This window comes from Pelodiscus sinensis, chromosome 4 (assembly GCF_052426305.1).
Source record: "Pelodiscus sinensis isolate ZL-2025 chromosome 4, ASM5242630v1, whole genome shotgun sequence".
In the NCBI taxonomy this organism is placed as follows: Eukaryota; Metazoa; Chordata; order Testudines; family Trionychidae; genus Pelodiscus; species Pelodiscus sinensis.
Genome location: NC_143055.1, coordinates 97,626,346 through 97,648,280, shown reverse-complemented (window position 1 = coordinate 97,648,280; position 21,935 = coordinate 97,626,346). Strand labels below are relative to the sequence as shown.

At 43.3% G+C, this 21,935-nt stretch overlaps 1 protein-coding gene and 1 long non-coding RNA gene across 8 annotated transcripts in view; one reads left to right on the top strand and one right to left on the bottom strand.

Annotated features, from left to right (window-relative positions):
- The window catches only part of ANKRD50 (ankyrin repeat domain 50), a 53,839-nt gene extending 43,505 nt beyond the window's left edge, over positions 1 to 10,334 (bottom strand). For 2 of the 4 annotated variants that reach the window (XM_075929862.2, XM_075929863.2), the window contains exons 1-2: positions 10,211 to 10,334; positions 7,876 to 9,086 (exon numbers count right to left, since the gene is read on the bottom strand). In XM_075929862.2, the coding sequence (XP_075785977.1) occupies positions 7,876 to 8,354 (479 nt within the window). In that variant the 5' untranslated portion in view covers positions 8,355 to 9,086; positions 10,211 to 10,334. Of the gene's footprint in view, positions 1 to 4,400; positions 4,591 to 7,875; positions 9,087 to 10,210 lie in introns of those variants that run through there. The other 2 variants (XM_075929864.2, XM_075929865.2) reach the window with 2 other exon arrangements.
- A 54-nt stretch (positions 10,335 to 10,388) lies between these two features.
- On the top strand, positions 10,389 to 14,251 carry LOC149524556 (uncharacterized). Of its 4 annotated transcripts, none has more exons than XR_016349473.1 (4): positions 10,389 to 10,504; positions 12,156 to 12,194; positions 13,289 to 13,357; positions 14,154 to 14,251. It is a non-coding gene; the product is annotated as an uncharacterized LOC149524556 (long non-coding RNA). The 4 variants fall into 4 exon arrangements; XR_016349472.1 differs by lacking the exon at positions 10,389 to 10,504 and adding an exon at positions 10,511 to 10,814; XR_016349471.1 differs by lacking the exon at positions 10,389 to 10,504 and adding an exon at positions 10,511 to 10,919.
- The last annotated feature ends 7,684 nt before the right edge of the window (positions 14,252 to 21,935 follow it).

Sequence of the window (21,935 nt, the reverse complement as noted above, 5' to 3'; positions counted from 1 at the left end):
AGTCCCCCACTGGTCCTGTGCTCCCAGGGGCTTCCTTTTGAAATGTACAAGATTATACAATTGAAAGGCTGAGGTGCTGCAGAGAGCACTGGACCAGCAGGAGTCCCTCCCGGCCCCACACTCCGAAAAGGGTTTCGGCCCTTATCGACTAATCAAAAAGTCAATGGAAATCTCATCACCTCTTCAGTTAGTTAATCTAAATATAACATCCCTACTCCAACCTCAGGAGGAGGGGGCGTGGGAGGGAGGGTGAGGCAGCAGCAGTGTCAGACTGGAGTCTTAGCTCAGTGGCATCAAGGCCACAATGCAAGAGACTTTCCCTGGTCCAGCAAATCCCCTCTTTTAGGACCAATCATGTCCCCAGGGTGCCAGACCAGCGAGGTCCAACTTGTAGTAGTGTCTTCACACAGCCAGTAGAATAGATGAAAGGATGGGGAAAGTTATAGCAGACCATCACAAAAACTGCTAGGAGACTCAAATGAGAGACGACAGGGCATGAAGTCAGGTTACCTGACTTGTCGAGAGGAAAATACAAACAATGAGAGCACAGTACAGAAAACAGAAAAATCAATATCCTACTACTTCCCCTAAATCTAGGTTTAACTACTGTAGTTGTCCATGGAGCGCTGCCTATCAATCTAGTTGGTTACCATCCCCACCCTCAGTCTTCCATATCAGCATCTGACTAATACACAGCCTTGGTGGCAGTATCATCTTCCACTAAATTTAGGTCTATTAAAACGGAAAAGCTTGAACACCCATGTACTGCACCCTCAACCTTTACTCTCAAAGTTAAGATCTTTTTCCACATCATTTTAAACATAAGGGCATTAATAACACTGTCAAAGATAGCAGAAGAGATACTATTCAGCATGAAACAGACAGCACTTTAGTTATGCATTAGGGTGGCGGAACCAAAAACACCAGGGAGGAATAAAATAGCAAAGACTCTTCTCACTCTCTTTCAAAGCAGCCAGGATCATCTGGAGACAAAACTCGTGTCTCAGCAGCTGGCCAAGTGGAACTTCATAGTTTCAGATGCCCATTGGTCAAAGGCTAATGTGCAAGTTCAAGCAGCAGGAACTGATGGCAGCAATCATTCAAAAAGCACTTCACTGATGCCTTAATGATAAAGATCTATCACAACTGGTATTTTAAAAATTCAACGGTAAGCAGTATCAATCTAAAGCACAATCTAGTTCATATATTTCCACCATGCTGGCAAATTGCTTCAAATAAATGTAAGACACTCCAAACAATGAAACATTAACTATTAGATCAAGTCTGTGTAATTTCTGAACATTCAAATTGTTATAAGAAGAGCTTATTCATAGTTCTTATTTGATTAGTCATACTACACTTGAGCCAACAAAATGCAAGCTTTTTCCTCGTGCTTTTGACTATGCTCATACAAGCAACAGTAAAAATGGGACTGTAATGCTGATGTAGATTTATGCTCTCAGTGGTCTCCCACACCACTTTTACTTATTAAGTCATTTCTTTTTCTTACTGCAAGCTCTGCAAAGCTCTACATGGGATCTTAAAGCACAGAGTGTTCTTACCACTTAAAAGAAGGTAAAAGCCATCCGGAAATTGGAACTTGGTTGACAACACAACAGCCAGAAAAAAAAAATCCAGCTCACTTCCTGCTAGCTATATTGACTCTAACGTTAAGAGGAGGAAAAAAACCAAACAGTACAAGTTGACCTCCCTCATCTGGCATCATTAGGACCTGACCAGTCCCAGAACAAGGGGATTGTCCAGATAAGGGGAGGTCCTTTCCAACATGGTCCATCCTGCTCTCCTGCTCCTAAGCTAGGGCTCTAGGCCCACCCACTGCTGCCTATCCCCGAACTCCGCAGCCAGGGCCAGAGCTGCCAGCCCTTTGCTACTGTGCAGCTGCAGGTGTCGGAACTCCCTGATGCGCATCCACTTCTCCCTCCTGACATGGGGCTCCCAGCTGAGTTGCTGGCCTCTTCAGGCTATGGGGCAGCAGCAGCAGAACTCCCTATACCTGGGCTCTGTGGTCCAGGAACATCTGTGGTCCAGCTGCCAGACCAGAGAGTCCTGGTTAAGGGAGATACGATCTGTAACTTGTCAGCAAAAAACTCAATACACAGATTTAAAATTTGTATTAAAATTTTTTACTATAATGTACAAATGCCCTAGTCCTTTCTACATCTTTTTTCAAACCCACAAGTAATTCCAGAGAACTCAGCTATTAATTGTAGAGGAAGTTACTTACGTACTGGATGACTAAGTTTTTATATGGCAACTTCTATATGCATGATTTACTGCTGCCAAAGCAACATACACCAATACTATATAAGTTTTATTTTGAAACTTAAAAAAGGCCTTAAAAGCAATATACACCTTATTTCAAACTTGCACCCAATAAAATTTTTTCATGAGTGCTCATATAAAAACAGAACATATGTAACCATGCATACTACATACCTGAAGTTCCATTGCTTTAACACCACTGACACAACAAGTTCTACATTAGAATACAAGTTTGATAGAACCAGATTAGATATCCTTTAGATATCTATTGGAAATGGAAGTGAAAACCTTATGGGGCTCTAGAATCAGAACTGAAAGGAACCTCAAGAGGTCATCAATCCTCGCACTCGTGACTGAACCAAGCAGTATCTAGACCACGGATGGGCAATAATTTTTGAAGGGGGCCACTTCACAAATATCATAAGTGGTAGCAGGCCAACCCAGAAGGAACAGGGCTTCATTTGGAAGGTGTGTGGCCGAGAGCTACCCTATCTTGGAACAGAAGGGAGACTGCTGGGGCTAGTCTCCTCCCAGAGTTGTCTGAGGTGGAGGTTTAGAATTCACATAACAGGACTGGTTAAAATGGCTCATGCCTCCCAAGGAACTCCCAGGAAACGGGCTAGCTTGGGGCCAGGAACTGCGAGCCCTTTCAATTGCTTCTATTTAATTGTCCTTTCAATTGCTTATCGATGAGTTGACAAGGACACCTCCGCCTTTGAACTGTGGAAACCCCACAAGGAGCATGGGGGCCAGTGGAGGACTGGCTTCGCGCTCCCTGCAGCTCCTCAGCCTTTGAAATGTACCACAGACCCAGTGGTGCTCTGGTACATTTCAAAAGGTAGCTCCACAGGAAGCATGGGACCAGGAGGGGGAGGGAGAGAACTCCTCCCTCAGGCCTCTCGCTCCCTGCAGTGCCTCAGATTTTGAAATGTACAAGAGCCCCACTGGGTCTGTGGTGCATTTCAAAGGCTGAGGAGCTGCAGGGAGCGCGAAGCCAGTCCTCCACTGGCCCCCAAGCAAAATCTCAGCGGAACCAGCATGAGTGGAGACAGTTGCTGATAGAGGCAGCAAGGGGCCGGGGAGAGCAGCTAGTCACATCACTAGTTGACTAGTCGAGTTATGCTTAACAGATATTCAATTACATCCCTTGCAGATACCTCTACCTTAAATATTATTTTCATACACTTTCTGTATTACTGCTATTTTAGAAATCAGCATACGAGGAGCAACAATGTGGCCATGGACAGATCCCACAATACTTTAATTGGTACAGAAAGTTCAAATATCACCTTATTTGGTAATTCTTCTGGTCCCTTATTTTCTTTTGTAGCCCTTTCAAATAAATTTAGTTTCAAACCACCACGCAAAAACTGAACAGAAACTCCAAGTTTATATTATGTTTTAATTTTTGCTATTGTAATGCTTTAAGAAAAATGAGATATGTGCTCATTAAACACAATTTTAACTTGTGTTACAGCTACATAGTGCACTAGAATGTCCAATAAATAAACTATTACATTTAGAGATAAGTTTGAAGTATTATCTACTACAGAGCATAGTGATAGTGCATTATAAACACCTGCACATTAGTGCCTGGAAAAATATACTGATAGTAGTGGAGATTAATCCTATACTCATATTACAGGTACAGGAGTCAGTAGAAGTAAAAGCTTCCCTACTTAATGGGTAGGGAAACAACTATTCTTCTAACACTAGCTATCATGGTAAAGCAAATAAGATAATTTAGGTCAGCTAAGGTGGACACATGAGCATTGAGATAACTGAATCTTTCCACTTCTCAGCCACTGACCCACCCAAACAGCCATTATGTAGCAAGTAGTAAGAGTCTAACCTTATTTGAATTTTGACATGAGCTAGGAGGGGAATTATTTAATTAAAGTAACATGAATCTTCTAGTCTCCCACGGGCTTCAATTTTTGTCCTCAGCCTTTTTATATTCCTTGTAATATTATGCACTCTTATTTTTAGTGTCCCCCATTCCAGTTCCCTTTCATTTTATTAGTATCTGGTCCCTTTTACTTCAACCTTTACTCTTATTTTCTTTCAATTTAAACTTTGCTCTGCACCTTTAAATCCACAAAGAATAAGGGTTTTACCTTGTTTCAGGAGCCAGGGAATCCCACAGAAGATTACATCTGTACCTGAGTTGCTCCTTTGTACAAAACACTTAGTGGTATCAGCAGAGCAGAATCTTGTCACTGTCATAATGCTCCTGCTGGCACCAGTGGAAAAGGTGTGTGTGCAGAAAGAGCATAGGCATGTTACTCTGCTGAGATTGAAGGTGTTCTGTGAGGGATAAGGAAATAGGATAAAAAGGAGAGGCAGACTCTTGCTTCTTTTCTGCTTTCTTCCCTCCATTATACTGGGTCTACATCTTAAGCTCTCAGCAGCAGAAAGTGGCAACTGCATTTGCTAACTGTTAGTGTTGCAGCAAGCTTCCTAGTAAAGAACCATGTACAGAAACGTGATCTGAGATATTCGGGGCAAAAAGTACAGACCCAGGATGAGCATAGCAAACACAAAAAGAAGAGGACTAGGAGAATACAAGTAAAAGGACTGCAGTCAAACAGCAAGGAATACTGATATAGAACCATGTTCAGTCTTCATTCCCTTTGTCAACAGGAACTATTTTCAATCATTGTATATATAAACTTTGAAGACAAAGAACAGACTATATAATTTTGAAAGTTTATATAGTTTCAAAGTTTAAAAATCAGGATCAATCTAACATTAAAAGTTAGTGTACAAAATCATGTAAAAGACCAATATCTCTCTCAAGAAATGAATAATGTACCAGTAATCAAGTGTTTGAAGAATAAGGGTAATTGTTTTTATTAGTATCACCTCTGTTTTTCAAAACTGGATGCTTAAAGTTGGACTCAAATCCATACTGAGGCCAGTCTACACTATAAGCTTCTGTTGGAATACTTGTGTCAGTCAGGGGTGGGAAGAGGTGTCATTCTTGACTGACACAGCTGTGCCAGCATGTCTCTCTCCTAAATGTGGTTTTACTATACCAGTACAAAGCACATATCAGTCAGTATAGCTGCATCAACAGAAACACTTTACCCGTATAATATTCTAAAGCAGGAGAGTGCTCCTTGTGTAGACATGGACTAAGTTACATCAAGAGGTCCAATTTAAACTTAAGACTTCTAACACAGAGTTTTGGTTTTCTTAAGTAAAATTATAGCCTCCTCTGATATTTTCTGCACTTAAATTAAACCTAAAGCTTTGATCCTTGCAGTGTCTTTTGAATCTAGAATATCTAAAGGAAACAAATACCGAATGGAAGAGTTAAGAATCAAAGCAAGAACTTCAGCTTCTGTGTTCATTCACAGACTGTGCTTATCAGAAAACGTGCTTATCAAAAAGAAGAGTGCCCAAAAGCAGCACTACCAAGAGCAATTCCTTTATTTTGCATCCAATGACTGACATTTATCAGGACGCCTTGTCAAAATTGCCACTGATCTAATTTTTCTTTAAACTGTGCAACCTTTTAAAGAACGGTTTCAAAGGAAGTAGATATATTAAAAACTGAATTTAGTTTGATTTTATCTTTTCTCAGAAAAAAATAAAATACAAAGTTTGAAAAGCCTCATTTTTCTGGGCTACAATTATACTGTTCAGTATGCATCAAAAAATCAAAGCATGTCATGATTGCTAAAAGGGAGTTTTTCAGCACATAGCAAGTGACAATGTGAAATGTCTATTACACAGTATTTACTAAGAAGTTTTGTTTTTCAGTTCTGTCAAACAGTAAGTTGGGTCTAAGTTAAACTTTGAAAGAACCTGAAATTAGGGAAGAAAAATGTTCTAGGCCACAAGCCTCTTTAGATTTATATACAAAATATTTACCATTCTAGCCTATGAACTTGCAATGGGGTATGCACGAGTAGAGCCCTGCTTTTGCATGGAATCCACTAACTACTGCCCATCATGAGCTAGTGCTGGTATCTAATTTCAAAGCTAGGTATTAGTCACTTTGATTTCTCTTGTTGCAGCTGCTGGAAATGAAAATATACTACTAGCATTTGGAGTACTAAGCAGATGTGCGGCTATGAGAATTTTAGATTGTAAAAGGCACTGAAAAAAAGTTAAAAAGGCAAGAGAGATTAGGAGCTGCAGATGCCTATAACTTTCTTGATCTATCTTCATGTGGGTCTATTTTAAACTTTAGTGAGGGATTGGGATACGAGTGATCAACTTAATACTTGTGAAAAAAGTTGGTTTGAAAGCATTGGAGACGTAAATCCTATTTATCCACAGGGCAAAAACAGAACAGGCATTATAATGCAAGCTATGCTCACTCCACTTTGGCTATGTTCAGGTGCTGTGCTACAATCTCTCTGCCTGTTTAGCTAAGGGAAGGAAAAAATTCTTAAGATGATTCTTGTAATGTGGACATTAGTCCACTAAGGATTCAGAAACCATTGAAAAGTTTACACTTGCTACTTAAGAGTCATAACTTAGCTAGTATTACTTGGAAAAGTTTCCTACCAATGACCTACTGGTAAAAATGCTAGTATTCCACTTCACATACTGTATTGAGTCACACCATCTTTACTTTTATTGTCTTCACTTTAACTGGTGAGATGAAATTAACCTCTCGTGAATCCATACAAAAAACCAAAAAAAAAACCAAAAGAGCACCTAGTGTTGTGATCAAGAATACACACTAAGATCTTTGTGTATGCTGCTTTACAAACACTGTGACCATCAAAATGCTGGTGTACATAAAAGGCTTTCCACAGTATATAGAACACATTTTTGTATTACAAGGGGCACGGATGGCAGAAAAGAATACTGCATACCTGAGTTAGTCTTTAAAGTGCTACATTGTCCTGCATTTTGCTTCAACTACCCCAGACTAACACGGCTACATTTCTATCACTGATCTCCCTCAGTTATTCAGTTTCTACAATTTTACGAAAATAAAGAGGGCCACATCTTACATTTCTTTTATACAACATGGATTTTTCTAGCTTTTTCTTTTAAATCTCCAGAAAGAATCGTTTTGATTCTGTACCACCTTATACTATGAAAAGGCGGTGACTCCTTAATTTGCATAACTAGTGCAATCCATGAATATTTAAGTGGGATATATTAATTTAAACCTCAACATTTTCCTACCTAATCTTGTGGGATACAGACAGGTCTTTGAGCCAGGATAGCAATTTCTAAGGTCTATCTAGTCCATTATCCTGTCTGACAGTGGCAAGTACCAGATACTTGAGAGGAAATACAAGAACTTCACAGTATGGAGATATGGGATAATCTGCACTCTGCTGAGCTCTAGCTGTTATTCTCTATGGCCCTATCCCTTCAAAAAATATTTTACAGTTTTAGGTATTTGTTTATATTGCTGTATTTTGAAATAAAGAACTGAGAGAGCTATGAGAATAGGAAGTTAGATTTTTTTCATGAATGTTTTGTAAGCTATAGGAGCAATCCATGAAGATCAACAAGCCATGAAGCTATAAAAAGACACGCAATTTTTTCCTGCCTATAAATGCTATAGGGTCTTTGGGTAAGAGGCACCATTTAAACACAACATGGTTTTATTATTACCTTTTAAATGCTTCAGCAGGATTTCTTTCACATTCTCCAGGCTGCAAGAGACTTTGAACTGCAGGATCTCTTAGTTTGTCTTCATATCCCTGTATCAATCCATTGCAGCAGATTTGGGTAACTAAACCTCTAATAAACGCTCCAACACATAGTGTATCAGAGTCTTGGGCCCTGCAAAAATGGAAAGCTAAAGCTTGGCGATGCAAGCCTCTTTGTAGGCTTGCAGGTGAGCTTGGCCACAATAATTCAGTACTGAGGGCTGTCTTTCCACTACCAGGCCCTCCTACCAACAATACACCCCAGGCAGTTCCTTTCCCAGAGACAACACCAGCATTATTCCCAGAATTTCCCACAAGAGATGATTTGTTGGCAGCAGTGTTGCTGCAGTTAGCTTTCTCCTGAAGGCAGTGCTGAAGCTTGTGGAAAACCCATTCCCTACAGTAAAACTGCTTCCCTTGCAGCAAACTGGTTTGAGCCATTTTGTAGACTTTCGTCCCTGGGATTGGTCATAAGCAGCAATACACCTTCAACATCTTAAAGTCTGGATATAAGAAGCCATCTTTAAACAAACACATCTGCATGGAACAAGTCACAGGATGACACTGAGTTAACCTTCTTGTAAAACTGAACAGCTTCTTTATAAGACAATGAGAGTCTTTCCACTCAGACACTTTATCATGGTAAGAGTGTTGCTTGTTCAATTGCTCATGCAAGAAAGCAATGCCTGGTACCAAGGCTCAATAATACTTCTCATATGGCTCAAAAGGCAATAACTCCATGACTTCATCTGTAGTTATACAGTTGTGTATGTTCCCAAAGTACAGAGGAGACAATACATCTGGAGAAACTGATTTTTTTTTCAGTACGTACTAGATGTCTCAATTCCAAATGTTAACCTTTCTGGATTTACATAGAGGTAAAACAGTCCACAGTAAAATATAGCTTCTGAGGATTCTATGCAGAAGATTTTTTCCTCAACAATCAAAATTTATATTGCAAACGCGTAGATCTGTACCACTTGTTACAGCGTGATCAATATAAAATACTAAACCTTGAAATTACACATCTGAGCAAATACCAGGGAAGTGCTTCAAATTATGGTCTCTTAGGTAGCAGAACTGATGGGAAAAGGTTAACCTGTCCCTAATGTACTTTCTTCAAAATCCTGGATTCTTCAGTTTTGAAAGATGTCAAAAAGTTCTTCTCTGGACCTACGCAATAAGGAACAAGACAACGATTTTAATTCTAGGTGCAAAATATCACATCACAATTTTATGAGATGTGCTAAAACCAAGAATTCATATTCCTCATTTGTACTCATTTCAAAAGTCTTTAAAGTTAATCTCAAACTTACTGAGGAAAAATACTAGTCAAGGGTTCTCCTACTTCTGCAATGGCTATAAGCTAAAATTAGTACAGTACATTCACATCCTTTGATCTTTTTACAGTAACCACACCACCAGGCAAATGGAAGTAAGTCTCCTATGGATCCCACGGAGGAGACACATGCCCTGTTATTCTCCTACACTAACAACATTTGTTCATCTGATTATCCGTTTATTTGCTTTTTCCACTGCTGGCTGCATTTTTTTTTAAACACACAGCAGCACTGTCCACGGCTCCCTTTACATACTTCTTTGTTCATGATTTGTATGCATTAGGACACACAACAACCTCTCCAGTCACATCTGAACACACCCACTAACACCCTCTTGGTTTATTAACAGCACATGTATGTTATTCTACACTATTCCCCTTGGTTGGGTTCGGTCTTTTCCTCCCTCTTTTTCGGGTTCCTTGCTCTAGGTCTCCAGCGTGGGGCTTCACATTTCGGCTGACACAGAGGCAGGGCTAAAAAGTCACTTCGCCAGGTCCTGCTGGTTGAGCTACATTTTTACACTAGGACTGTCGAAGTGAGCAGCTGGGAGCTCTCCCCCATCTGCTTTTCATGGAGACGTACGCCCTAGCCCCCCCGGCTCCCCACGCAGCAGACAGCCTGTAAGCACACAGCGCCCGGCACAAAGATCCCAGCCAGCGGCAGCCCCGCGCCCCTCCTCCTTCCCGGGTGCGTCCAGCTTTTCCAGGCCCCTAGGCGGCCCGCAGCCCCCCCGGCCCCGCACGCGCGCTGGGTTTCGCCCCCCGCCGCCGAACGCCGCTCAGCCCCTCTGCCTCGCCCGGGGCAGCCCCAGGGACCGACGCAGGCTCAGCCCCCCTCGCTCCGCTGCGGGCTCGAACGGAAGCGGCCGCGGCGGCAGCCGCCGCCCGGCTCCCCAGCCCGGTCGCCCCCATCCCACCCCGGCTGCTGGGGAAGGGGCCGCCGCAGCCGCTCGGTTACCGTCTCCGGCCGCCGCCGCTGCCCCGTCCCCTCCCTCGTTCTCGCGGCTGAGCCGAGCCCCGGGCTCCGTGACTGTCTGAGCCCGTCTGCCCCGCTCGGCTCCTCCCTGACCCGCCCCGCCCGGCGCGCGACGCCACGCCCCTCCTCCTCTGGGCCACGCCCCTCCTCTCAGCGCCGGCCCCGCCCCTTGGCCCTCTCTGGAGCGTGCGGCGGCGGTTGGCGAGGGGGCGTGGCGGGGCAGATGCTGCGTGACATCTGGGGAAGGAACTAGTGCGGAGCGGAGGGAGATGATGAGTTGCGTCGCGCGTATCCTTCCACGACCTTGTTACCCACTCGCCGCCGTCTGCCTGCGGCTTTGTCCTGCAGCCTGAGTCGCGGCTCTGCGCCCCTCCCCCGCGCCCGAACTACCGGCCAGAGCCGCAGCACTCAGCCCCCTCCCCCCCCAGCAACCGCCCGGTGCAGCCCATTGGCACCTGCCGCAGCGGCCTGCGATAGTCGGAGGGGGGGGGGGGTCACAAGGCTCCCCCCTCCATTTGCCCCCATTATCTGGGGGAAGGGTCACAGCCTCAGAGTTGTTAGATGCCTGAACGCGGGCTCCCCGCCGGTGCGCACACATGAGCAAGAAGCAGCTGCGCTGGCGGTGCACGGGGGAAGCCTGGAGCAGATTATGGGTCCCGCCTTCTAAGTCATAAAATGAAGCTCCCTTTGGGTGCGCCAGCCCCACCACCAGAATTTGGGATAAAGGCCCCCCCCCGTTTCACCTCTTCCCCTGCACTGCCTGCCACAGGCCTGGGGCTGGGGGCGCTCGTGCACCCCTTGGCTTGAGGTGGTTTCTGTTGCATACAGGACAGCTTGCTATAAACATTGTTCCAGCGCTCCTACCCCCAGTGGATAGGTCAGAAAGCCTCCCAACGCTAGCTTGGCTCAGAGCAGCTTCTGTTTTCCATCTGGGGGAAGCCCTGTAGGTGGCAGCAGCCCAGGGCTGGAGGGTCTGTTCCACGTGCCTGTTCTCAATCTGTTTACAGGGGTCTACAAGCCATCATCCAAAACTTAGCTGCAAAAAAGCACACCGTTTGCAGCCAAGTACAAAAAATGAAGATTAAGGCTCATAAAACAGCAATTCTAACTGTACAGATGCAGAAAGAATGCATTTAGATTTGCTGTATCCCTTGAATTCTTTTTTGTTTAACTAAACTTACTCTTTCCTGCCACTCCATTGCCTTTTCTCATTTTACACTGCGTTGTCCCATTTCAAACACCAAATTTCATTTTACTGACAGAAAGTGTAGCCTTGCCAAGCCAATTCTCACAAATTACTTGCTGTAATGTGATTTTGGACAATTTTCCCTTGCTGCTCATGAATCATTTAAGCCAAAATCATAGCTTTGCCAAGTCTGCTGTTGCTGCTAGGAGGGCTGATATGCTGTTCAGCAAAACCAAAGAGTTCACACTTTATGAGGAGTGGGAGATTACCAACTGCTGTCTACAGTCTGTCCCATTCACAGGGCATAGGAAGGGGAGTTGGAGAGTAAGGGGAAAAGCATTATTGCCAGCCTTCTGTACAGAGGCAGAAGAAGATTTTGAGATCTGTATTTGCTCTAGGTTGCAAGGATAAGGCAGTGCCACACACTTGAAAGGATATTGCTTCCCTGCTTCAGACTAAAGATGCCAGAAAACAGGATCGTGGCAAAAATGGGGGGTAATGAGGGAATAGGGTGACAAGAAATAAATTGGTGGGTGCAAGAAAGATGGGGATGCCTTCCAACAGCAGAAAGGGAGTGTGGAACTCAGCTTCCCTGCCCGCATTTTATTGTATGATTTCAGACTGAATTTTTAACATGATACACGCAAAATTTGGATAGAGAAGAGGGTTGCATTACACTCACAAGTTAAAAATAGACAAGCATGTTATGTTTGCTAACCATGGTTTTCTCATCTCTTGCAGTTGTTTGCATTCTTTATGGAAGGTTTTTCATTGATGTCAGTGAGTGGTGGATCAAATCCAATATCCTCGCTACACGGTGCTCACACACTAGCATGACCTGTGAATTTTCACATGTCAGGACAGTGTGGTATATGCAGACACTCCAGCAGTGCCGGACCAAGCTGTAGTTGCGCCCTGGGCTGCAGGCGCGTGACGCATGCGCGGTCCGACCCCGGGCACATGGCACCCCTTACCACTTCAATCAGGCGCTCCCCATAGGTTGGCGCCCCGGGCAGCTGCCCGGCTAGCCCCCCCTTAATCCGGCCCTGCACTCTAGTGGTTCAGTGGTGATCACAGCAATTCCTAAGTGGATCTAACTTTTAGGCAAAATCATTGGAACAACACAGACTAAAGCCAGGAGTAGCACAGCTCAGGCCAGTGTCTTGGAACTTGGGTTAGTGGCCAAGGGAGGCCTGTGGTGACTTGGGCCAGGAGGCAGCTTGAGGCTGGCCAGCTGGCAGCCCAAGTATCAAGACTAGAAAAGAGCTGAGGATTAGGACAGTTTGGCTGGGGCTCTCTGGCTACTGAATGGGGACTGAGAAGGGCTTTGGAATCCAAAGGGGAATAGAAGGAATGGGAGAGGAGCAGGGCCTTGGGCAGAAGGGACATGGCTGGGGAGCTAGCTTCCAGGACAAGAGCATGCACGTTCCATCCAAGAGTGGAGCACATCACCAAAGATGCCAGGGGATCAGTGTCACAGATTGTCACATCCCATCTGTGCACTGCTGTTGTAGATGGGTACATCTAGACTACAGAGATTTTCCGGGATACCAGAAGTATCCTGGAAAAGCTCTGCCGTGTCCAAGGAATGTGTCTGCTTTTCTGAAAAAAAATGTTGGAAAAGCGGACGCGTTTTGTCGGCATCCCTGTAAAACTCGTTTCAGAAGAAGGTTTTTTCCCAACATTTGGCCCCATGTAGACAGGCCAAATGTCGGAAAAGCCTCTTTTGGAAGAAAAGCGGGAAAAGATATGCAAATTGTGGTTTTCAATTTGCATATTTTTTTCTGACTTTTCTTTGTAATGTAGTCATAGCCGATATGCTGGTCATAGAATATGAGAGAGATAAGGTGACTGAGGTGATTTTTTTTTTAAAGGATCAGCTTCTGTTGGTGAGCAAGACAAGCTGTTGATCTACACGGAGCTCTTCTTCAGGTCTGGAAAAGGTACTATGTGTCACAACTAAATACAAGATGGAACAGATACTTTAAATAAATAGCTAGCACACATTCTAGAAGATCATTCAATGTGCCCCTTAACATCTCTGTAGTCATAGGACAAAAAGGGAGGGGGATTTATGAGTTACAGATTGTTCTAACAAGCCATAAATCCAGTATCTTTATTAAGACCATGATTTATTTTATTTTTTTAGTGTCTAACAAGGTAATTCATTTCAGCTCCCAGGCTAGTTTTCTGAAAGCCCAGAGAGCTGGCGGGAGGCAGTGGCACAGTCCAGTCAGTGCTGAAGGCGATCTGGCCCCATCTCTGCTCAAGGGCCAGCCACTTCCAGGAGTGCAGAGCCACCTCCCTTTAGCTTGCTCAATGGCTCCATAATTCCCCTATTCATAGTGTGTTATGCACACTGTATAATGCACACTCTAAATATATATACATCTCCGATGCTTGATCATACAATATTTTATGCACACACATTCAATTTAATTCAGCACAGATTTTACATACAAAAGTCGGCAGATTTGAAATCATCACACCCTTATAAACAGCTTCACAGTTTTCCTGGCATGTGCTATAAAAGTTTCAGTATGTGGTGATTATATATATATAAATTACATGCTTCATGAGAAATTGTGAAGTAGGCCTGGGGTAAGGTCATCTATTGAAACATAGTTATGTTTTCAATTTAGCCCTATTAATTACTTTCCCAAGTATAATTGAATGATTTCCATTGTAAGTGTTGCTTAGTTTAAAATGCTCTCATGTGTTCCTATGTTTCTTGCACAGATCAAATTTTTGAGGAAGAAGATGAACTGGCTGGTGCGAAAACAAGAGGATACATAACTAAGGATATTAGGATGAAATCAGGGAATACCAAACATAATGGCTACGTCTGCACTGGCCCCTTTTCCGGAAGGGGCGTGTTAATTTCAGAAGCCGTAATAGGGAAATCCGCGGGGGATTTAAATATCCCCCGCGGCATTTAAATAAAAATGTCCGCCGCTTTTTTCCGGCTTTTAAAAAAGCCGGAAAAGAGCGTCTACACTGGCACCGATCCTCCGGAAAAAAAAAAGCCCTTTTCCGGAGGATCTTATTCCTACTTCAAAAGGGCTTTTTTTCCGGAGGATCGGGGCCAGTGTAGACGCTCTTTTCCGGCTTTTTTAAAAGCCGGAAAAAAGCGGCGGACATTTTTATTTAAATGCCGCGGGGGATATTTAAATCCCCCGCGGATTTCCCTATTACGGCTTCTGAAATTAACACGCCCCTTCCGGAAAAGGGGCCAGTGTAGACGTAGCCAATCAGAGTGTTAGGTAGGGTTGCCAGGTGTCCGGTTTTGAACCGGACAGTCCAGTACTTGAGCTTTCTATTCGGGAAACAAATTGAGAAAATATAAATGAGAAAATATAAATGTCTGGTATTTTCTAAATAAGTTGTAATGTAGATTGTGATGTCCTATCAAGTGTGTCTAGTATTTTTGTTGAAACCACCTGGCAACCCTAGTGTTAGGACACCATTAACAAAAACATCTTTCAAACTCTATGATGTTTTCCTCAAAGTGACAAAAATGGCATAATTTGAAATATTTACTGTTGCGAAATGTGTTCCAGCATAGGAATGGACGTCGTAGTGCTTTTGTATATCAATCTTCTATGATTCCTGTATGCTAGGCCCTGGTTCAGCAAGACTGAGCCATTCCCCTAAATTCAATGAGACTATTCATTGTTTAAGTTTAAGCACATGCTTAAATCCCTTACTGAATAAGAGGCATTTGTGAACAATGGGGAAGCAGTTCCCTGAACTCAGTGCTTAATTTGTGCCAAGGCTTGCCGGGGCTGAACTCCAGTGGCTCTAGGCTTGGTAGTTCATAGCCCCAGCACTTCTGGACATGTCATGTCAGTTATTAAAGCCAAAACAAAACAAAACATGCTGGAGTCTCAGTACCTTTTTCATTACAAATTAAGCACTGCCTGTCAGAGATTATTTTGTATAAGCGGGTTGACTCTTCACTCAGTTGCGTGTTCTATTGTCACTTAGCTGTGCAAGGAAAAAATTCCTTTCATATAATATTTTAAGCACAGACATATGAATTACTCTGTAAAACTGAGCTAGGTTTCCATCAACTGATGATGTAAAGGTATTCATAGGGAGGGAAAAATTACAATCACTAGCATAGTTGACTGGTGGTATCATCCAAGTGCACTACCCCCTTGTGCCCCTGCAAAAATTCTAATTTCTAAATTGGATGCTCCTTCATGCCCCCTCCCTGTTCCTCTGGGTGGCCCTTCCTACACCTCCTCCCTATGATCACCAGACAAGAGTTTGAGAGAGAGAATTTTAATGCCAGGTAATTACAATACATGGCAGCCTACAGAGTGCTGTCTCTTCATGGGCCAAACAAAAGAGGAAGCTTTCTCTATTTTTCACAGCTCATGCTTCCAAAGTGTGATTTACTCTAGCCCAGTCCTGCAAAAAAAAAAATCACTTTTTATAAGCTACAGTTGCAGGTCTGATGTGGGCTTACAGAAATAAATAGCCATTTTTCACTAGGAAATAAAAATAGATGCTGCATCTTGTTTTCATTTCTGCCATGAATTTCCTCATTTTCCCTTCTCTTTTCTAATATGACCCTAATGTCGGGAGCTAAGAGGTAGGCCTTTTCTATTCCACTGTTGTCTTCACTCTGATATTTGTTCAGAAAAGACAAACATGGAAAGGTGATTTACTGCTTTCTTGCCAAACAAGGGAGAAGCTCTCCACTCTGCATGCCACATGTCATCTGACTTATAACTGAAAAAAAAAAGCCAAAGAACCTGTGTGTGTGCAATCTTACCATGTGAGATTATGACATTCTATTCCTTACTGAGTCAAAGTATTCACTCAGATATCAAATATTTAACAATATTCCCATTATGCATAGATGCTGGAACTACAGGTGACAGCCCCACCCTTCCCAGGCTTGACCTGGTTTCCATCATATACTGGGTTTACAGTTTGGTTCAATGTCTTTTAGCACCCACACTATACAAATTGTTCTAACATCTCTGCCATTGTGTTATGATACAGAATACCGATAAATCCCGTGACCTTGAAGATTTGCTGCAAAATCCATCTACTTCCTCTGGTTTTGTGAAGACTGAAGGGTGTATTTGTTGAGTGTCTTTAGGAAGGCATATTTTATTTGTAATATTTGACCAGCTAGTACTCTGTAGTTTTAGCTGTGTGTCTGCAATTTGATTTTATGAATTGCCATTTTAAACTGTGTATCATTTGGTAATTTGTCAATACCAAAAAGAATAAAATAAAATGACATTGAAATAAAAGGAAAAAAACCATAACCATGAAAGTTTCAGAAATGCATGTGAACACAGAGCTTCCATGATATTCATTAGCTGTCCAAGCCAGTCTATATACTTGAACATTGATGCCTACCCAGAAGCTTGTGTATTTCATCTTTCCTTCCTGCCCCAGCATAATGTAATATCTAATACATCTGTATTATAATGTACATTATAATGTAATTTACTATTCCATTTAATAACAGTGGCAACAGAAAAGACAATTCAAAATTAACAATAAAGTGTAATATTTTGGAAAACAGCTGTTGCTGTTGATAACTAGTTCTGTTAAATGAAAATGTACAAGGAACTGCAAAGCACTTAAATGCCATTAAATGATGTCATGAAAACTCACTTGGAGTGGAAAAGAAAATCAGTCAGCAGTAAGCAATAGGAGAAAACTAAATCAAGGAAGTGACCTTTCATATGAGTTGGTTCAGAAATATATTCAATATGATTCACAGACTGCCTATGACCAGGATAATCAGATTCTCAAGCATAAGGAATAATATTTATATGAATGATGAAAATGACTACAATAACAGAGGAAATTATGTTAAAGTAAAATTTTACACAAGTTTAGGGAAATCTAACATAAATATTGTTTATTTTACACTAATATCTTTAAGTAAGCTGTGTATGTATGTATGTGTATTTTTTGTGCCTAAATTGACCAATGTGTGCTATGAACATCTGACAAGTTGTACATTCTGGGGCTTATAGAGCAACACTGATGCTATGTCTACACAGCAGTGTTATTTTAGGATAACTGACATTATTCCAAAATATTCCAAAATAACATAGTTTACATGTCGAAATAATGTCCAGCCAGAGGATTTCTTACTCCGACTCCCGTAACCCTCATTTTATGAGGTGTAAGGGAAGTCAGGGGAAGAGTGCTCTCTCGAAATAACTGCTGTCTAGACAGTGCCAAAAGTCGAAATAAGCTATTTCAACTTAAGCTGCGCAAGTGTAGCTCAAGTTGCATAGCTTAGTTTGAGTTTAGCCCTGCTGTGTAGACGTGCCCTGAGACACTTAAGGGCTATTCCTAATTTTGCACCTGACTTGTCTGTCATTGGGCAAATCTCACGTAACCTTTCTATACTTCAGTTTACCCATCTGTAAAATGGGGACACAGGATGGACTGCACTGGTCCAGCATCCTCAAGACCTGAGTGGTCCCGAACCAAGGAATTTGCCGGACCAAGAGAGACTAAGCCTTGGGCTTTCCCCGTGCTCCTCTCCTGCCAGCTGCTCCAGCCACTGTGCTACTCCTAGCATACCTGCTGGGATCTGCTGCCTCTGGTGGTCTCCTCTACAGGCCATAGGCCCCTCTCTGGCCAGCAAGGCTCCCTGCTCCCGGCCAGGCTCCGCTCCGGGCTGCTGCTCCTACTGGCGTTCTCTCTGGCTGGCCTCATTCTGGTGGCAACAGGGCTTGGCACTCCTGGGCTATGTCTACACTCGTGGCTTCTTGCGTAATATGCAAATGAGGCTAAGTGTGGAATATCGCCGAGCCTCATTTGCATACCTAATGAGCCACCATTTTTTTCAGAAGAGGCTCTTGCGCAAGAAGGAGTGTCTACACTGCCGCTTCTTTCGCAAGAAAAACCCTCTTGCACAATGCCATTACACCTATTACTTTTCAGGAAGAACGGCATAGCGCAAGAGAGTTTTTCTTGCACAAGAAGGGGCAGTGTAGACGCTCCTTCTTGTGCAAGAGCTTCTGAAAAAAATGATGGCTCATTAGGTATGAAAATGAGGTTCGGCGATATTCTACACTTAGCCTCATTTGCATATTACTCCAAGAAGCCATGAGTGTAGACATAACCCTGGCCAGCAGGGCTTGCACTGAATGGGGGAGCTCCCTGCTACCCACCTGGATCCCTGTCCCCAGGCACTATCTGTGGCTGGGGCTATCTGGTCCTGCACAGACCACAAATGTTGCCAGACCAGAGAGTCTGGACCATAGGTAGGAGGTGGGGAAAAGAAAGAAAAAGAAGTACAAGTTGAACCTCTGTCACGTTTGTTTATACTGCCTTTGCCAGTATATTCTGGATGCTTTGTGCTACTCCAGTAACACAAAGCAGCCATACATTTTGTTTAACTGGCTTGTAAAGCAGGGTTTGTTGCATCTGTGTATCACTGCATGAAGGAAGGAAGTGCAGAACAGCAGCAGCCAGAGCATGCTAGTGAATCTGGACCCTAGTTTTTAATTTATTCTCCTGTGCCAAAATACAAAAGGGTCTCCAGACATAGTATTTGATCTTACAAACATGGCTCTAATACTACAGCTACTCATGTACTCATGAGACATCTCATTGACATATGATACTGAATCATTGTAATTAAGCCTGCTTAGTGTGTATTTTGTGATATTTGTGAATTGATATATTTCAAATCCAAATCCAGCAATCCTTACTCAGGTAAATCTATCAACTCCTGAGAGATACTAATCACCACTATACTCTGAAATTTTTCAAAAATGTGGGTTCTCTGGAGATCCTCAAGACAGCTGCAAAATGATTGAAAGATTTGATACTTAAATAGGGAACAATTTGCTCCTTTTGAAGTTAACAGGACATTTATTATTAATTTTATTGGGTGCAAGATATTAGATCTATAAAATGAAAATTTAATTTAGCTTTAATCTAATCTTCCAACATCATTAATAATATTGTGTGAGATCCCGTACTACATTTAATCACAAGCCTGGTGTTATAAAAGAGACTTAGAAAGGTAACCTAAACTATCAATGAGGTATCTTGGGGTATGTCTACACTTGCCCACTAGTTCGGACTAGGGAGCCAAATGAAGCATACCGAAGTTGCTAACAAAGCACGGGATTTAAATATCCTGTGCTTGATTAGCATATTCATGGCTGATCGCCATTTTAAAACACCGGTCGCCTGATTTAACTTGCCATGTGTAGGCGCGGTAGTCCGATCCAAAACCCTTCCTCGAATTAACTGTTACTCCTCATTGCACATGGTAGTCCGATCCAAAACTCTTCCTCAAATTAACTGTTACTCCTCATTGCACGAGGAGTAACAGTTAATTTGAGGGAAGGGTTTTGGATCGGACTACCGCGCCTACACACGGCAAGTTAAATCAGGTGACCGGTGTTTTAAAATGGCGATCAGCCGCAAATATGCTAATCAAGCATGGGATATTTAAATCCCACGCTTCGTTAGCAACTTTGGTAGGCTTCATTTGCCTCCCTAGTCCGAATTAGGGGGCAAGTGTAGACATACCCCCACTTATTTAGAGAAATCACTATCTGGCAGAAAGACAATATAGCCAGCTCCGCATGAACCATGACCTTAGTCTAACCCTCAGTGCATTTTAGAGGCAAAAGAGAGTATAGCAAGAATGTTCTCTATACCCCTGTGACTCTTGCTGATGTAACATCCTGTACGGGGGCCCTTATGAGGTCACTTTAGCCCTTGACTTCCCTCAGGATTGGGTATGCAGAAAAACAACATACAACTATGTATGTATCCCATCACGTACATTGAGCTGCACCTGAGAATCAAGCCCATCATTGGAACCATTATATTTATGATAGAGCCAAAAACATAAACAACAAATAAACACACAATTGAGAAAATTCCAAGAAATTACAATATTAGCCAGTTCTTCTTCGAGCAGTGTCCCATGGGTGCGCCACTATAGGTGTCAGGCTTGTCCTGGCGCCGCAGATTGGAGATCCTTTTCAGCCATAGTTCACCAGGCTGCATATGCGCGATGCACATCTTGTGCCTTTCATGCTGTTTCTGAGTGCGCAGTCTGGCTCCCACCAGTTCCTCCTGACCATCCTTGGCCACGGACGGAGTGAACTCTCTCTCGTCGAATCCTGTCCGGGATTGAGAGAGGAAATTGTTCGTTGTTAGTTAGTTGTACAGTTATTAGTTTTACAGTCATAGTAATAGTTTTTTCTAGTGTTAGCTTCATTAAAAAAAATAAAATAAAATAAAAATAGTAATATTCGTAGTGTAGTCAGTTATTATAGTTCTTCCTCAGGTTGGGGATGGAAGTCGAACTCCAGTCGAGCCATGCCAGGCTCACCCAGTTTTAAAAAGTGTGGCAAATGCCATGAGCCCATGCCTGCCTCAGATGGGCACTCGCTCTGTATATGGTGCCTCTGTGAGGGACATATCCCACAAAAATGTCCCCACTGTTCAAAGCTCACAGTGCAAGCAAGATGGGACAGGGAGATGAGGCTGAAAATGCTTCTATTTGATAAAGCATTACAGCCACCTGAAACTGATTCCTCCCAACCCCCTGAACCGGCCATAATTAGCAGACGTCAACATGCATCACCCAAGCCTGCCCACACAAAGAGGAGGCCTTCTCCCTCACGCTCTTTGCCCCCGACTCGTTTCAGCACAGGGGACAAACAGGGCACATCAAGCATGTATGTTTGCTACTGGCCCGATAAACACAAGCAGGGCTGGAGTACCTCGGCACCAAACCCGGCACTGCCCAGAGACTCGGTACTGAAAGCTTTTGGTGCAATTCATCTGGCACAGAGCCCTGAATCGGCGCTGACACTGGCATAGATTATGACTTCACCACCAACGGTGCCTGTGGCACTGACAGCGGCACCAAGTCCTCCGGCAGCGATTGCAGCGGCACTAACAATACAGCCAGCGCTGCTGGGCCACCAGGTGTCAGCATCAGGAACACGTTCAGCACCGTTGCACCACTCATTGACAGCACCTACCTTGCACATAACTGTGCACTCAGCGTCGACATCATCATGCGGACAGTCACCAGCACCGACCAATGTGCGCAAAAAATAGTGCAAGCTGCCAACCCCATCACCCAGTCTGGACCATTCTGAATTTTCCGTGGAACCGCCTTCTCCGTCTCCAGCTCGATCTTTTTGGTTTGATCATTTGGCAAGGCACCAGACCAAAAGATGAGGATACTACTCACCGCCTTACTCTTTGCTACATTCCCATCATTGACACTGAGACTCCCCAGCATCGTCTATGCATTCAAGGGGCAGATCGCGGTCACCCAGGTCTCCCACACTCTCCAGTTACTACAGATGCCGTGGTGCTCATAGGAGCAGATACTCCTCCAGATATTCTCCACCTTCTGCACATCACTATGACCATCTGTGCAGACATGACTACTATTATGACAGATGTCGTTCATACACACAACACAGTCAGGGTATGTCTACACTACCACCCTAGTTCGAACTAGGGTGGTAATGTAGGCAACTG